This window comes from Aphidius gifuensis, linkage group LG5 (assembly GCF_014905175.1).
Source record: "Aphidius gifuensis isolate YNYX2018 linkage group LG5, ASM1490517v1, whole genome shotgun sequence".
Taxonomy (NCBI): Eukaryota; Metazoa; Arthropoda; class Insecta; order Hymenoptera; family Braconidae; genus Aphidius; species Aphidius gifuensis.
In genome coordinates this window covers 19,683,831-19,703,383 of record NC_057792.1, presented here as the reverse complement: position 1 = coordinate 19,703,383, position 19,553 = coordinate 19,683,831, and the positions used below count along the sequence as shown (strand labels likewise).

The following is a 19,553-nucleotide window of genomic DNA, read 5'->3' as shown; positions in this document are numbered from 1 at the left end:
ATAGTAATTTTTACAATGGTCCATAGCAGAGCTGCGCCATCTATGCATTTTATGATATTTTCATAAGGACCATAGCAATTTCGTGTTTGAGCGTAGCTTTTTTTCACTGAAATAATATTAAATTTTTTTGATGTATATAAAAAGAAAAAATTTCTTCGTACAATATTAATATGTAATTTGTTATGTATTTATTATTGTTTGTTTATTTCAATTTTTCAATGTTTATTTTACACATATTATATACGTTGTTATCATAAGGCAACAGTGATTACTGTACAAGGAAATTAAACAATAATAATAAATCAATAATCAGGCTTTAATTATTATTTGTTTTTTTTTTTTTTTTTTTTTTTGAATTACATAAATTACTAATTTAATTGTTTTATAATATTTCATCAACAATTTTGAATATAATTTTTTAAATTAATTTATGTTTTTTAGTTTTTTTTTTTTTTTATAAGATTTATTAATATTAAGAAATTATTTAACATCTCAAATTATTTATTTTTAGCAGCCTAGATATTTTATCTTATAAAAAGAAAAATTAAATTTAAAAAAAATTTAATGAATCGACACGAAATTGCACTACCCACTTTTTAAAATTTTTTTAATTTGGGCATGAGTTTGTGCAAATAGTCTTGACAAAAAAAAAATAAAAATTCTATTAGCGCCATATTTTAATGAACTTAATGAAGAAAATAAAATAAAAAAAAAATTTAAACTTTCATCATTCAATAATTAACATTCACACTAAAAATAAAATTTAAAAAACTCAATCATACTAATAATTTTACACATCTTAGGTAGTGGTGCGAAGCTGTAATCAGAAGAACAATAAATCACTAAACAAAAAAAAAGATATATTCATTCCTTATATAAAACAATTATGAACACGAATTTTCAAATATTATTTATATTATTTTGTATCAATTTTTTTTCTTCTTTTTCTCTTTTTTTCATTGCTAAAATTAAGGACAGATTCGTGTGCCGCTTTCACGGAGTTAGAAAAAAAAGGCATTACTTCTATTAAAATAGAAATCAAAAAAAAAAAAAAAAATACCAATTTGCTTTTAGCAATGGCACAAAGCGTTGTTTTTTTCTCAAATTGTAAAAACTCAATTTACAAGCTTACTTTTTTTGCTATTTAAGAGAAATTAAAACGAAAAAAAACATATGTATTCCTCATCATTTTCTTAATTATACAAAAATAAATTATAATCATAACGATCGTGTATCTTTTGACTTATTCATGTACAACGAATACTATGTTATACAGGTAATATATATATATTTTATATATAAATATATTTAAAAGTAAAATGTATCTTTCTTAATGTATCTTACTTATAAGTTAAATTACAAACAAAAAATAATAAAAATAATAAAATAAAAAATTATTTCTTTTATACTCTCTAGCACATAATGACACACCCAGGAGATATCTGTCGACAATTATTTTCATAACTAAATATTCTTCAAACACAAGCCCCAAGAAACAGAAAAAAAAAAAAAAAAATTCATTTTTTTTTTTATATTATAAATTGATTAATGAAATAATAATAAAAAAATAAATTAATTAAAAAAAAAAAAAATATTTTAAGTATAATAATTTTAGTTAAACTTTCATTTTCATTATCATATATAATTTGTAAAATTATTTTATAAAAATCTAAGGCAGTATTTTTCTTTTGATTTTCAATTTAAAAAAAAAAATAACTGTCGATGAAAAAAAAAAAAAAAATTTAATATTAATTAGTGATTATTGAATCTCTTGGAAGAATAAAATAGTGTGGGTGAATATTGAAGGCACTCCCCCAGGCAACATGTTCGTTCTTAGTCCCACCATGAAGTTTGCTGGTGTACGCTTTGGCTTCAGCAAATTATCTATTTTTATAAAAAAAAACATCCAATGTTAATTAATAAATAAAAATAGATGTCATTAGAATTTATATATTAATAATTATCAAATAATAATGAATAAATAATTTACCTATGTAGTGTGTAGAGTAGTGAATTAATTAAAGACGTATTGTGACGAAAGAAACAACGACTAGGAATAATGCTGCAAGTACAGTTAATGGTTGTGTTGTTGATGCATTTGAATTCATTCCTTCCACTGTAATTTAAAAATAATTTACATGATTAATAAATAATCAATTGAAGGATATTTATAATTTTTTATATTAGAATTACCATTTTCTGGTTTTTCAGATAATATTTCCTTTCTAAATGAGTGTATTGATGAACGTTCCGACCATCCAAATGCATTTTGTGCTTTAAGTACTGCTTCATATTTATTTGGTTCAAGATTTTTAAATGAATATTCAGCAGTATAAATATATCCTACATTATTTTTTATTACTTTTGGTTTTTCAAGACTCCATTGTTCTTCATTTATTTTGCGATATTCCAACTGTTATATTCAATAAATAAATATTGAAAAAAATTAACAAGTTTATTACTATTTTAAATTGATATATAATTTTTTTATTCTTACCGTATATTCAATAATTGGTGAAAAACTTTCAACATGCCATTTAAGAGTAAATGTTGAATCATCATCATTAATTGTATTAGCAATGAATTTTGGTGTTGCTGGTGTACCAGTTAATTTAATTTCACCTTCTACTGTGCCCTTTGAATTTGTAGCAATACATTTATAAATACCAAGATCATTTTGTGATACATGTTTTATTATGAATTTGTGTTCATGTGATTTTGATTCAGTTATAAATTTTTTATTTTTTTTATCACTATAATTTTCTCCATTTTTCGACCATGTAACTCTTACATGTGGATGACCATAAACTTTGCATGTTAATGTTGCATTCATTCCAAGACCAGTATGAACAGTATCATGTGATAATTCAATAATTGGTGAAGCTAAAAATAAATAGAAAAAAAATATTAATTTTATTATTTTTTTAAATTCATTATTTTTTATTTTTTTTTTAAAAAACTTACAATTGACTGTTATATCAACACTTTCATCATACAATCTATCTGTTCCATCTTCAGCGAGACACTGATAATGTCCATGATTTTTGTGTGTTGCTTTTTTTATTGTTATATAATTACCATTAATTTCTTCATTAAAATGAGGTCTTTCACCCTGATAAATAAAAATTAAAAATAGTTATTATTAATTTGTTTTATGATAATTAAATAAAATATTATATAATGTATTTTAATAGATGTATACCTTTAATGACCATTTCATTTCTTTAGTTGGAATGAATTTCGTTTCACAACCAAATTTAATACTGTCACCTTCATTAATGTGTATGCTCTTTTTTGGCCAAGGACGAATTAATCTATCCATCCAATCATTATCAACACGTAATGAGTGGATTACTTTTATTGAATTACCTCCACTTAATATTTCACAAACATAATTACTTGATGAATCTGCTTTAGTAACATTTTCAATTATCAATGAATAATTTTGTCGAAGTTTTATATTCGTTTTATGTTGTGGCACTAAAATTGTTCCAATAAAAAGATCAGTACCATCTTTTTTCCATGCGGCTGCAATATTATCTGTTTAAAAATAAAAAAAAACAAATGATAATTATAATAATAATAAAAACATAAATTATATTTTTGTTAATTAAATAAATAAACAAACCAGCATTAATTCTTTCACAAGGAAATTCAACAGTTTGTCCTGCTTCAACATCATAATTAATTGGCTTTGAAAGTATCGCTGGTGGTCCAGATGATGTATCTTTGTTGTCTTTTTCAACTGTATCAATATCATCATCATCATCATATTCTTGAGGTGTATCCTCGATAAATCCTTCATCATATTTATCAGGTCTTCCATAAACTGTAACAAAAATTGATAATTTTATTATAATAATTATTTTTAATACATAATGGAATAATGCCAAATTAAATTAAATTGAGACTAAGGTATTTTGATTTTTCTTTTTTACAATATAAAATAATAAAAGGTGCATGCTGAGTTTAGATGTTTGAGCGTGACATCTACCAGTTAACCAATCACATTATCATGTAATACATATATATAAGAAAATGAAAAAAAAAAAATAAAATAAATGACCACACAGAATAGAATTTTATTATTCGACACCAACCCGCTGAGTTGAACCACGCCTTCGTTAGTAAAAATGGGTCAGACAAACACTTGTCATTTACTGAAACATCAGAACTTCCGTTTTTTTTTTTTTTTTTCTATTCTCAATCAATTCAATCATACCATTATAATTTTCACCAATTTATTTTTTAAAAAAATATAAAAAACAATTCTTCATAAAATTTTATTTTTATTTTATATATTAATTTTATATCTTGAAGTTTTATGAAGATGAAAAAATAGCTCAACAGATTTATTATTTTTTATTTATATATAAATGTGATATGGAAATCTGGGTTAACGCATTAATCTACCCCTCAATGCTGACATGACTTGTTTTGTATATAATTCACATAGCAACATGAACAACCCCTCATTTCATCTGTAAACTATATTGTGTTTATATTGTATGCGGCTGTATGAGTTTGAAAGGCGCCACATTGGTCCAATGCATCTCGCCAGGCCGTCTACTTCCGTACAACCCTCCTACGCAAAATGTCAATGTATATACCTCCAGGACCTTTTTCTTTTTCTTCTTTTTCTTGTTGTTGTCGTTTTTATTTTTTTATTTTTCATTTCACACTCATAAAGTTTCATTTAAAAAAAAAATCATTTTAATTCACTCAGTCAATATTTTTTTGTACAATTTAATTTAAAAATAAACTTTCAATGTCTTGTCAAATTGTTAACTTGCAAATTTAATTACTATTTTTGATACTTGTTAGAAAATATTAACGAGGTGAGTCTAGATGTTATTATTTTATCGAGTGAATCATTTGCAGTAATATGGTGCCAAGGAGACCAAAGGTTGACGAAGATACTGGGACAATTTTTTTTTTTTTTTATTTTCATATAAATATTTATGAAGGTGTGGTCATCCCAAGATTCCCCCAATTTATGTAAATATTTACTTAGCAAATATTAATATATTTTCTAATTTTTAAAAATTATTTAAAAAACATTTTTTTCGATATTATATTACTTTAATTTATTATTAAAAGTTAATTATTACTTTTTTTTTTTTTTTGCATCTAAGATTTGTTATTTAAACGAATATTATTTGAAAAAATATATTATTGAAAATTGGTAAATTTATGGTGACAGTTTGAGGATGATTACACAGAATGCATCAGAGAAAATTGGCAAAATGGTTTATCATGGTTCATATCCGCAGACCGCACCCCCAGCAGTATTTTTTTATTTTTTTTCCTTCTACTTTTCATTTACATATATGCCCTTATATATTTATGTACTTTCTCTCTCTCTCTCTCAACTTATATACATTTCAAATTATTTAAAAATACATATAAAAAACTATGCCAAAGGCAAATTCCACAACGTTTTGCATCAATAACAACATTATCATTATATTGACATCGCATGCAATTTGATAAATCATTGGCAAATTATCAAAGTTAATTATTATTTGCATTGATTTCATCATTATAATTTTATTATATATTTATACTAGTCTACATACACGGAAGCTAATAATTATTTTTAAATATCAAGTTTATATAATTTTATTTTTTTAAATACATATTATTATTAATTTATTCGTATTATTTAAAATTTTATAGTAGCAAAAATTTTATTTAATTTAAATATTGAAATCAAGATTTTTAGTATGTAAAAAAATATATTTAGTGTGTGTGTACAAGTGTTGATGATAAATTTAATTTTAAATGTAATTTAAAATATTTACAAAATTTATATATATAAACGTGATGGAATGATGATGATTTTTGAATGCAAGTCTCGTTTGGAATAGTCAAAATAATGGGGTCGAGTTAACATTCGCTAACCGTAAATCTATTTTGATATTTGGTGCACAACGCTAGTTTGTCCGTGATGTCATCTACAGGTTTTACTAAACCAACTAACCCACCAATATATGTACGTTTAAATTTAAATTTTTTTTTTTTCTATCTGCCAAAATTATCGACACCAAAAGAAGAAAAAAAAAACTTTATATATTATTTTAAATTATGGATCATATTCCAGGATGATATTTTAACAACCGTTATGACAGCAACACTAGAATCAACATCAGGAAGTAACACAAAAAAAAAATAAAAAAATTTGCACAAAAAAAAAAGCTTCTGCCAACAAAACAATCACGTATTCGAGATAATATTTATTTATAAAAATCCGTCAACACCCGCACATGTCAAAAATAAAAAAGTATATATATGAAATCAATTTAAAGGCCTCTGTCAGTTTGTTTTTTATATTTAAATTTTTTTATGAACTTCCATGTCATATTTTTTTATATTCCATTGAATTTATTTTTTAGTATTTTATTATTTTCATGATGGTGAATGAGATCAATTGGTGATCAATCGTAAGCCAAACATTTTCCATAAATGGGCGACATGATAATCGATGAAAGTCAAAAATATAAAGAATCATGATCGTCCATCTTATTTTTCAACTGAGTCAATCAAATTTCCATCAGCTGGTCCAACTTTATATTAATAATAATATATTTTCAATGTATGCATTAAAGTATCACTTGATACCATAGGCCAGACAATAAACACCGACATGAGTCAGTGTCAACTACATGACAAATATACAAAATATAATATATGACATCATCAACTTAAATTCCCTCACGCAATTTAATAATGGTTATTTATTTTTATTTTTTTTTTTTTATTTTCATTGTACATCAAGTACACTAAACAATTTCTTACCACGCATTTTTATACTTTATTAACATTATTTTTATATTTTATTAACAAACTTAAAAAATTTAATTTTAACTAATTTTATTTTTTAATTATTTTTTGCATTTTAGTTTTATCAATGTACAAAATTTATATTTATCGTTACTAATTTTATACAAAATTTTAAAACTTTGAAGCTTAGTTGAAATTTTTTTTTTTTTTTTGGGATAATCCACTTTCACAGCTTCACATCGGTCATTGACTGGGCATTAAAATTTAAAAAAACTGATGCCAAAATTTAAAAAAAAAATATAAATTTACTTGATAAGCTTTTACTAAATTTATGTAATTTTTAATATTTATTTTAATAAAAAAATAATATAAAAATAAATAAATATAAATTGGGTAAAACATTTAAAAATAATCATGAATAAATATATAATAAAAATAAATAATGTGTAAATGGGCAAAATGGGATAAATGTTGAGTTTACTTGGATAAATGCCAAGTTGCAAAATAAAAGACATCATGAACAGGGAATCACAGGTGCTGTTTCAAGTTAAAATTCAAATAAGTTTAACATCCGTTGAGTACTTGGAAAAACAGTGTATAGACATTTATTTTTTATCTTGAATAAATTCTTTGAATAATTTTTTAAAAAATTGCATAAAACATAAAAATGTTAAAAATGAAAAAAAACTGGCTACACATTGATCAGGTCAAAATGAAGCGAAGCTCAACAAGTTTGAATCGACTCTTGTATTTCGAATACAAGTCTAGAAGTGATATCAACGACATTGTCTAGAACTCATCGAGAACAATGAACTTTAGACGAAATTAAATATTACATATTGAAAACTAGTCACGTTATTTATTCAATACTGCACACGTATATTAACACTCGAATCATCAATGCTATTCCTTGTTTGGACTCAATATTTCTTGGAATAACCATTTTGATTAGTTATTATATATTTGGCCCACCTTAAATTATTCAAAATAAATTTACTAAATTAATACGAAAAAAATCTTTATTTTAATAATGTTAATTCGGTGTAAAATTTAAGCATCATGGTGTTCATGATAATAAATTGGTAGTAATTTCCTCTGTTGAAATATATTTTTTTTTATTTTCATTCATGTGACAATATAAATAATTATTTTAAAGAAGACGATGATAAGCTTGTAAATAATAAAAATAAATTAATACAACAATGTATGCATCACAATGAGATCAAACATCAAGATGATAGAAAAAAAAATAAAAAATATATATTCACTTTGTATCTTAAAAATAATTTTTTTTTTTATTTTTCTTTCAACACCATGTTTTTCATTCTTTACTTGTCTTCAACTATTTTATATATAAAAGAAAAAAAAATTTTTATTCTTTCTATTATTATGATCATTGCATTTTTTAATAATAGAAATTTGATATTTTATTTTATTTTTTCAAGTTTTCCTCTTTGTGTAAACAGGAGAAGCCTCAGAAAATCCAACATTTACTTGCATCACATATTTTTTCTATTTGACAAAAAAAGAAATAATAAAATTTTAAAAAAAATCAGGACTTCCGTGAGTCCCAAGAAAAAAAAATCCAAATAAAAATTTAGAAGCCAGTGAATATTTAAAAAAAAAAATACTACTACTATTAAAAATAAATATAATAATATTACCATATAAATATGAATAAAATAAAAATGTAAAACAATCTAATGACATGATTCATTATGATAAGTTATGTTTCATTGACAATGACAACTGATTGATGATCAATTATCCAATCGATTTGTTGATGATGCATCAATATAATTTGTAATAATAATAATGAATAAATAAATAATTATATTGAGGATACCAAGGCTTTATCTTAACAAATCAACGATGATGTCAGTGACACATCATCCATTATAATAATGATTATAAAAAACACTTCACTTAAGGTCACTAGCATTAACAGTCATACAATTTCACAACACGTGCTTCATTCATTATGATAATAATTATATTCAATGTGTTAGATATAAATATATATACTCATTTCCTTTTTAACAAACAAGTAATTTTATCTTTTTTTTTTTTTTTCTTCTTTTAATTACAATGTAATTAGTATTTAAAAAAAAAAAAACAAATTCACTGGGTTAACTTTACTATTTGACGTGATCACAGTTATGGAACGATGATAATGTAAAAAAAAAAAAAAACCCAGAAAAAGCTTTACTTCCGTTTAAACACAGATAAAACACAATTCAGTTGTAAATCATGATTTAAAAAAAAGTGCCTAGAGAAGAGGGCAGTAAAAAGGGAAAAAATAAAAAAATAGATAACAAGAGAGGTAGGTGAGGTTCTGACCCACATTTCTCGTTTTTTTTTTTTTCTTTTTTAATATATTGTAAACCACTATTATCACGAATCTTACTTGATTTTTTAAATTCTTTAGAAAAATAATAGTTTAACAGATATATATTTTTTTTAGTTGCTGAGACTTTATACACTCACTGAGAATTTAAAAGACACAATAAAATATATATATATTAATTGACCAGTTTGACAATCTGGTTTTGACTTATATGGTAAGATGAGAAAACATGTAACTTATACTGGTATGAATTGCATTGAAAAATATAGAAAAATTGATTGCAACGATGATCAGGTTTATAAACCTGGAAAATTGTAAACACAATTTGCTTCTTTTTTTTTTTTTTTGATACTTGGAAATATAGAGAAATTATTATTTTATTCATTGAAGTTTTGTTAATTAAATAATTAATGATAAATGTGTTGATTGAGAGTTTAAAATTTTTTAAAATTATTCCGTCAATTTAAATTAGAGAAATTATATTATTTATACTTTATTTTATCGAATTATTTATGATGAATTTATATTTTCTTGATTCAATTTAAATTATGAAATTGTATTTTAAATTTTAATGTTTTTTTTTGGATATTTATTTGACAATATAAAAGTTGAAAATTTTTTATATTCAACACTTGTTGATTTGACGTAAATGTATATAATTTTAAAAACTATTTATTTTGTTTTTTTTTTTTAGAATAAAATAAAATAGAAATAGCAATGAAATGGAATTGAAGTAACAAGAATTGATTTTTTATATACAAGATTTGAGACTGAGACTATGCAGTATTGATATTTTTGCAAGATGATGATTTTTTTTTTTTTTTTGGCTGATCAATTCACGATTCTAGCTGGTAACTTGTTTGATTATTGTATATGGCTATGTGAATATATTAAATTCAACAACACACCAACTGCACTTCCGGTTATGCAACAAACTGCATACTTACATGAATCAACAACTTGTTAACATTGTCAGATATTTTTATTTGTATTTTGAATTTAAATTTTTCAGTGCCAAAAAAATAATATTTTAAATTTTTCAGACGAAGTATGATTGCAAATTTTTATCAGCATTAAATTTTAAAATGTAATTTTTTATTAATCATTTTGTTACAGTATGTGTAGTGTTTAAAATTTTCTTTTTTTTCTTTTTCCTGTGTTGGAGGTGTGTTGTAAATTGACCACTCTTGTTCCGGTTGTTAATTGTTTACATCCGTTAGAATTAAAAAAAATAAATAAATAAAAACATTGACATTGCGAACTTTAGTTATTATATTTTTAATTGAATTAATAGGAAGTGCCCTTTTCAGTATGTTAAACTATCAAGTTTGTTTATTTTTTTTTCAATTTTCCGGTTAGTTGCTTGAAATATTTTTTATCTTGTTATATTTTTTTTCTAATACATTTTTTTTACATCGCAAAACTTGTAAATATATCTCGTTGAGTGAATTTTTTTTTTACACTCAAAAAGTCAAATACTTGATCTTTTTTGACAGACTGTTTATCCATAATAAAAAAAACAGTAGGTGTTTTAAAAATTATTTACGAAAAAAAACACTCAATAAAAAGAAAGAAAAAAATTTTAAATCTACTTTGCATATATTTTTCTGTTAAACGAATAATGTAAATCAATTTATTATTTTTAAATTTAAAAAGTGATGATAAATCATAATTTTTATTTTTAGCTGTAAAAACAGTGAGATCATAAAATGTTGACATAAATTTTTTTATATCTTCACTTATTTATGTGTATTTTTTTTGTAATTTTCGTTTTGAAAAATAAAAAAATTTCCATGCATAGTCTAAATTTTTTTAGCAAGTTTAAATTTATTTAAAAAATAATCAGTATGTTAACTGTATATTAAATATTAAATGTTCATAATTTTGCTTTGTTCAAATAATGACGTTATATTTTTTTATATTATCGTCAAGTAGGAACAAATTGAATAAAGCAAAACATCAAAAATAAATAAATAAATAAAATCAAGGCTGTTAATTTGAGTCTAATATATAAGATATCATCAGAAATTCAATAAAAAATTGAATAAATATATTATATTATAATTCTTTGACTATTTGAAATTCAAAAAAAAATCATAAATATAGAAAGAAAATTTGAATAAAAATTATAAACTGTGAACTGTGCTATTATATATATAGTTTGAGATTAAGAAAATAATTTTAAAAAACCACTAAAACCACAAAAGAAGATACAGTGGCCAAGCTGATAATACCAGAAGAAAATAGAAATAAAAAAAAAAGATAAAGACTCGTAAAACACAAAACCCACAGGTGAGTCCCATAAGTGTTTGTTTGATCACAGTGACTATACACGATAAAATTATAATTCAAGTTACAAACAAACCCACAAAAATATAAAATAAATATTATCCATTTTTTCAACTATTTGCTTCAATAATTATATTTTCAATTTAATTTCTTTTTACTTTTACCAAAAACTTTTAAAACAATAACATTATCTGATTTTTTTTTATTTTTTTCTTCAAGCTTTTATTACTTGCATAAAATATTTCGAAACTCTCAAGTCGTTTAGATAACCCATATATAATTTATTTATTTTCTTTCTTACGTTTTAAAAAATAAAATATATTTCTACATATAATTTTTTATATTTAATTTAAAAAAAAAAAAAAACAAATATTTTTCTAAAAAGAACAAAAGAAATTTTGTATTCACGCGTTTTACAATTTTAAACTGTAGCTAGTTACGATAAAATACTGCACACAATCAAATGAAACATGTACAATTTTGTGTATACATGAATGGTGTATGCAAGTTATTTGTGTATGTATACGTGGTTTTTCATGGGTGCACGAAAGGCGCACATATAAATACGCCATGTCCAAGGAACGGCTGCCTACACGTTTTAGTTTTGCCTCTTTCATTTTATATATATATTTTTTTTTTATCTTCTCACTTGCTCCAACTACAAACATGTCTGCATTTTGTTGCACGAAAGAAGAAGATAAAGTTGAGTTCGTCGACCGCTTCTCACACGGTCCATGTTACCATCATCATCATCATCGTCATCATCATCATCATCTTGAAGAAGGAATTGCTTTATTTATTTATTTTTTTGTTTAGTTTTTGATTTTTTTTTTATTGGAGTAAATTCTCTGTGTTCCTTCAAGTTTTTGTCTTTAATACCCTTGTATATAAATATTATATACATACAGTAATCGTGACTCATTTTTTTTATTTTAATATTTTTTGTTTGAATACGGAAATACGCAGACAATCGATCATTATCGAATCCGGTGGGATGGATGAATGGACAATTGTTTTTCCCTTGACTGAGACAAATTGACGGCTATCAGGGCTAAAAGATCACCCGACAATATTAAGGGGAACCAAATTTGATTGAAAATTTATTTTTTAATTATTTATAATGTATAAAATTATCATATAAATAATTTATATTATATATAAAATATAAAAATTGTTTATAATTTTTATTTGAGTATAAATTTTTTCAACAAGTTCATAAAAATGTTTTATGATGTCGTCAATTTTTTATTTTTGATTGAGAAGTACAGCTACTAGAAGTCTAGAACTTATAACACGCCTTGATATTTTACCAATCGATATAAAACCCATTTGATTTTGATTTTATATATTTTTTTTTTTCTTGTGTATAGGGCATGATGATTTGGGCGTAAACCAACATTTTTCATCATCGTATGAAGGTCTTGTAAAGATATATTTTTTTTTTTGGCTTTTTCATATATGCCGACAGAGCAAGAGCACTTTCAATCTATTATTAGATTCATGATAGAAGTCACTATAGAATTGGGGGGGTTCAAGAGGCCGCGTGCCGTTGTTTCTTTCCATCTTAGATATATATTAACTTGAGCACCCTCGAGTTGTATGACAAAAATAGAACACACACATACACTCACTAACATGATTTAGTTTATTGATCACAAAAATATTATAAATATATAAAATAAATATTTAAGTTGAAAATTTATTAATTATATATACATGAAAAAATAAATAAATAATAAATTCACTAGCTATAATTAAAAAATAAATTTTCCATAATATTTTACTTTTTGAAAATATAAAAATTCTTTTTTTGAATCTCATTTTGTTGCAAGACCCATCAGTAAATAATGCGTGCACTTAGACCCCGGATGATAATGTAAATGGAACGTTTGTCGCCAACACTTGTGACGTGAAAAAATTTAAAAATAACACATTGATAAACAATTTATTGTTTTGTTTTTTTGCATGATTAAATAATGTTCCTACTGTTTTAAAGTGATTATTTTATTATTGTTATTTTATCCCGGAGATTGTGCTGGAATTTAGCAAGACTAGAAAATAAAAAAGATACATAAAAAATAAGGGGATAAACGAATGAATATTGTTGCATATATATTTAAATGTAAATTTATTCAAAACAAGTTGTCTCATCGAATTCAATGCCTTACTCTAATGTCAGATTATCAACGAAGTATGTCGATTTTAAAACACGATATTCTTCACAATAAACATATATAAAATTACAATTTAATTTTCATAAAACAAATATTATTTATTGATATAAATTAATATACAAGTGTTTAATTTTTTTTTTCTATTCATAAAATTAAATAATGACACGAATAAAAGTGTTGAAATGAAATCGGTGTTATGTTCATCTGTGTGATCTATATTTCAATTGTCAACCCAAACACGTGTGTTCTAAATTTAAAAATATAAAAGAACATCAATATTTGTATAATAATAATAATGAATATAATTTTATATTATTTTCAACATTTATTTGCTGGATTTTTATATTTAAATATAATTAAAAGCATTACAACTTTGAGAAAGATAAAAAGGCAACACGCAAAGTCCAATTGAATTAAAAGCACAATAATAAATGTTTTTAAAAAATATATTAATTAATAACAACTAATAATAGAATATAAATAAAAAAATAATGATTCATAAGAATTGATAATATATAATTTATGAATTTCAATGATTTTATCATTTTCAATTTATATAAAATCAAAGTCAATTTATTAATATTTATATTTTTTAATTACATTTATCAATTTTATGTGTCATTAATAATTCCCGTTATCTGATACACGATGTGTCACACATACCGCACAATATTTTCACAAATAATAAGAAAAAAAAATATATATGAAATAAAGAAATTGTCGAGTGAATATAGGTATGTATGTCTGACACGAATATAAGCATGACATAATTTTCCATGACCCAGAAAATATATACGTTGTAAAAATAAAAAAATGATTAAAAAAAAAATTAATGATGATGATAAGAATGCAAACCAACCCCACGTATGAAAAAAAGATAAAAATAAATAATAAAAACAAGATTATTGTTATGACTGCGTGAGTTGACTTAAAAAAAAATTCATACCAATAGACACCGCACCCTGGCTAGTAATTTAACAACTAATAAAAAAAAAAATATATTTATAAAATGTAATAAATATAAATAAAATGCTTGTCTTTGGTCTTTGTTTTCACCCGACCTCATCCTTCTTATGTTCTTCCCAACCCTTAATTATTCAACTCACGATTGCCTTGACAAACGTGACACTTGGAACAATTGTTTTTTTTTTTTTCATTTTTTATTTAACCACATAAAGTAAAATTTGGTAAAATATATATATATTTTTCCTCTTTTTACTGTCTTTTTACTTGTCTCTTTTCATTCAAATAAATTTTAAATATAATTATTTTAAAAAAAAATCAAATTTTTTTAGTTCAACATTCCAATGGAATGCACCATAAGTTCAATGTCCAGACATGTGCGTGTACAAAAAAAATATTCCCGCTTTAATATTTTTTTTTTTATTTTTCTTATTATATTTAATTTTAAACACTGAATATAATCAGCATAATTCTTAAAATTACAAAATTTACCAAGAATTTTCACTGACAATATAAAATGATTATAAAAAAAAAAAAGAAAAATAAATTCTTCATTTCTTATTAAATGTAATCGGATATATATATTATTATTATTATTTTTTTATTATTTAATTAAATAAAAATTGTTGTAATTTTTCATTAGTCACTAGAATAATATAGAATTTAAATTAAAATAAAATGAATAAATTTAAAAAAGAAAATGAGAAAAATCACAATGGAGCAATTAACTAGAAAAAAAAATTGAATTGATGGGTATTATTAATCAACGGATTTGTGAGTCACTGCTGTGGATTATGATAAATAGAAAAAAGAGAAATAAAATCGAATGAGAATTATATTTTTATATTTTATTCTACTCATGGTTCTAGAATAAGATGAAAAATTTTTATCTTAGATAAAACAGCAAAGACTTGTGGTAATAAATTTATAAAAAAAATTTTAAAAAAAAATAAAGGGACAAGGAAAAATATTGTGTGGTTAAGGGTAAACCATGTCAAGTACAAATGAAGAATAAAATAACTCTAAACAAATTTAAAAAAGTTTATAAAGCGTAAAACTTTGTGTATGGTGGCAAAGTCGTAATGATGCTTTATGACTTTCCAAGAAATATGATCATTTTTTTTATTACATTCTTGATAATCGTAAAAAATAAATAACAAAAAAAAATATTAACAACAAGTTCAACATATATCATTCGTCATATGGGTACTTGAAATATTCAAAGAAATAAAAAAAACAATTTAATTTTAAAAAAATTAGACAAATGAAAAATAAATATTCATTAGTAAAATTTTTAGCGAAACATTTTACCAAATAAAGTACCGGCATAGGTAACATCCGGTATCCGGTACGTAACCTTTAGAAAATTACCGAAATCGTCAAATTGAATATAAAAAAATAATAATAATGAGCTCATTTGTCAACTGGCTTTTTAATGTTTTTTTCATTCTAAATGTATTGTAGATTAAAATTATTTTAGTAAAATATTATTATCGACAAATCATAGTTTAATTTTTCAACAAAAAAATTAGATAGCTACTGTTGACGTAGCACAAATGCATTTGAATAAAAAAATTTATTACCTCATTCTATAAATAAAAAAAAAAAAAAAAGTAGATATACCGCTTTGACCGAGTTTGAACAAATGTAAATTTAAATAATTATCCTCATCCTGATTCTCTCTCGATGATATAAATTTCGAAATTTTCACATTTTGATTAAATAAATTGCAAAATAAAATAATATATCAATAAATAACCATAAACATCGAATTAAAATTATATTTCTTTGAAAAAAAAAAGCGTATAGGATGGTTCCAGGGACAAAGGAAGTAACAAGGGTCTCCAAACCAGGTGACCATGAAATACATCAAGATGGATGAAATAAAAAATTAAGAGAAAAAAAAAAATATATAAAGATGAAAGAGCCCTCTAAAATCTTTGGACAGGTGTATTTTTTTTAATTTTATTGTGTACCTGATGTTCACAATAGATTATTATAGATATAAAATCTATAATCCCTTTTAGTGATTTAGTATTTCGACACATTTTAATAAATTATTCTTCAATGATCATGTCAATCATTGATGAATTTTTTATTTTTCTTTCAAATCGCACGTGCCAATTAATTTTTTTTTCAATCAAAACGTTTTTTATTTAAATTATTTCTAATAAATCATCATTAACATATTTATTTTATTCCATCATATAGAGAATTAAAATAAAGGATTAAGAATGTCTATGTCATTCTAGGAATTTCCAACAAGAGTCACGAAATATTTTGAAGGATTTACAATGAGATATTATTATTTTTGAAAAAAAAACACAACAATAGTTGCTGTCTTCGGCCCACTGAAAACTAACTCAAAATAAAATAAAAATATTTATAAATATATTATATATACATTGGAATGCAAATTTATTCAAAGCCGGATCTACTCTTATCTGCAAATGGAAGGCACACACTAACAATCTGGCATTTACCAATACTGATGCTAAAATAAAATTGTATAAACTCCAGACATTTTGCTGCATCAAATTATATATAATATTTTATTATTATTATTATTATATTGGTTATAAACACTCGAATAATTGTGTAAAATAAAAAATTTTTTTATTCAAATTGCTGTATTTTTAATACCATCTTTAACGTCCACATGAAGATGCGACTTTTTTTTTTTTTCTTTCATATTACGATAAATTTTATTGAAGCTTTATATAGATATATAATTTTTTTTTTTTTTACTCTAAAACATGTGTTGTATTATTGAGTAAAAAAAAATAGATTGGTGTCTAAAAAAAATAATAATAAAAAACTCTTTTTAAAGGTTCTAACAACCCTCGTGAAAGGCACTCAATCACGTTCTTTAAAATTCCGAGGTTTTTAGTAATAATAAAAGCTGAAAGTTAAGTTTGCCACGTGAGTAAACGAAAACACTCTGTCAACGGGTTTTTAGGTGATGTTTAATAAATTTTTTAGATAATTTTTATGAATATTTTTCTAGTCACATATGCATAGTATTTATCAACTCAATGAAACAAATAAAAATATCATGTGTAAATGGTAAAAAACTGGTTTACTGATTAAAAAAAAATTCATCATTGTCCAATATAGAAGGACCACTTAAAACAGAAATATTGCTCGTTTCCAATTTTACTTCACAATGCATTTCTTTGAGTATATTATCAACATGGAAAACTAATTAACCAGTTGATAAAAGTATTTCTTTCTATTATTTAAATCAAATATTATTTTTAAAATATAAGCCTCTACAAGTTTGGAATTTGTGTAAAACTCTTCATAAAATTTTTCTGTTAGTAAAACGACAAAATATATTACAATAAAAAAAAATGTTGGGGTTAAGTTGTTGAGTGGAGTATTTTGTTGGATGATACTGCGTATTCCAGAGATCAAATACCACTGGATATATCAACATAATGATAATAATAAAAAGGGGAAAATATAGCGTATATATATTTATATTTTTCACTGCAAACCATCAACAGTCATAAAGATAAGTTTGCGGTTGACTTGCGCATTTTAGGGTTGATGACGCAGCATCAAAAAATATATATTCACTTTCTTCTATGTTTTTTTTTTTTTTAACTCTTGCATTGTGCTTTAAATTAAATATTAACATTTGCTAAATAAATTTGACTCAAAAGTTTAAATATATTTTTGAGAAAAAAAAAAAAAATTTCTGCACTTGAAACATGGCAACCTTGTATTCATGGTTTCATTAATAAAATTCATGTTATTTTTTTTTTTTTTTCAACATGTACAGCCTCAGCAACAGACTCAACAAACACATGGTCCAAGTCATTTCATCTCTCTTTTACTAATTTTATTTTTTTAATTTTGTTTCTTAAATTTTTAATCGTCATTTTCTTCTTCTTCTTCTTCTTCTTCGATGCTATATAAAAACTTGTGAGTGCGTTCCTGAGACTTTTGATGATTGGTATGTGTTCATATATAATATACACAATTCAAATGTATAAATGTGCATTAGTCAATTATAAAATTGTATTACATATCCAAGTATAAAATTTATATATATATTTGATAGATAATGTTTTACTACTTGTAATAAATATATAAATGTATTAGCTAAGAGACGATTGTATGAAAAATTACTATGATTATGAGTCAGTGTATTATTTTTGTCAGATAAATTATCATCAGTATGTTGCATGATCAATAGATGCATTAGAAATGATTATCATGCAAATGTGAATTGAGAATTGAAAGCATTCACATTAATTTTTATTTATGTATACTTTTTTTTTTTACTGTTGAAATATTTTTTTTTTTGCGTAGTTTATTTAGTAAATTTTTAAAGTCAAGTTAATGTAATTTTTTAAAAAGTAATATAAATGACTAAATAATTTTGATTATATTTAAATATTACTTTTCGTTTTCTTTGTAAAGATATATATTTGTATTTGTATTTCACTTTTTTATATGACTCAGGTCTCAGGAAATGTGGGTTTTATATTTTATATAGATTAAAAAAATTAAACATCATATTTTTTATCTGATAGAAATCAGTTTTGATTAAAAAACTGATTTATCTGTGTATATACTAATAAAAATTTTGTTATTATTATTAATAATAATAATAGATAAATTTATTTTTTGAATATTCTGTCAATTTGCCGGCGTATAATCAAAGAAACTAAATAAATATATTTAATTATTAAAACAAAGAGACTATCTGTTTGGTTGTAATTTAACTGGTACTTAATACTAATTAAACGCAAATTACTTTTTTCTTTTTAACTATAAATCGTATGCTTTTATTTTACAAAAGGCAAACGAGCAAGATGCTTTTCAAGAGTGAAGAAATAAAAAATGTTCTACTTAAATAATTGACATAAAAAATTTTTATTTAAATTAAAATCAGCATCATTCAATGATTTAAAACATATATATCCAAATGATAATTTTTGAGGAAAAAAATAGAAGCTGTATTAAATTATTGAAATGAAATTTTT

At 23.3% G+C, this 19,553-nt stretch overlaps 1 protein-coding gene across 1 annotated transcript in view; it reads right to left on the bottom strand.

Moving 5' to 3' along the window:
- Positions 1 to 514: 514 nt before the first annotated feature.
- LOC122858316 (roundabout homolog 1-like) overlaps positions 515 to 19,553 on the bottom strand; it is a 35,519-nt gene continuing 16,480 nt past the window's right edge. The window contains exons 2-8 of the mRNA XM_044161132.1: positions 3,629 to 3,829; positions 3,203 to 3,540; positions 2,965 to 3,112; positions 2,498 to 2,883; positions 2,194 to 2,413; positions 1,991 to 2,116; positions 515 to 1,884 (exon numbers count right to left, since the gene is read on the bottom strand). Of these exons, the coding sequence (XP_044017067.1) occupies positions 2,019 to 2,116; positions 2,194 to 2,413; positions 2,498 to 2,883; positions 2,965 to 3,112; positions 3,203 to 3,540; positions 3,629 to 3,829 (1,391 nt within the window). The 3' untranslated portion in view covers positions 515 to 1,884; positions 1,991 to 2,018. The remainder of the gene's footprint in view (positions 1,885 to 1,990; positions 2,117 to 2,193; positions 2,414 to 2,497; positions 2,884 to 2,964; positions 3,113 to 3,202; positions 3,541 to 3,628; positions 3,830 to 19,553) is intronic.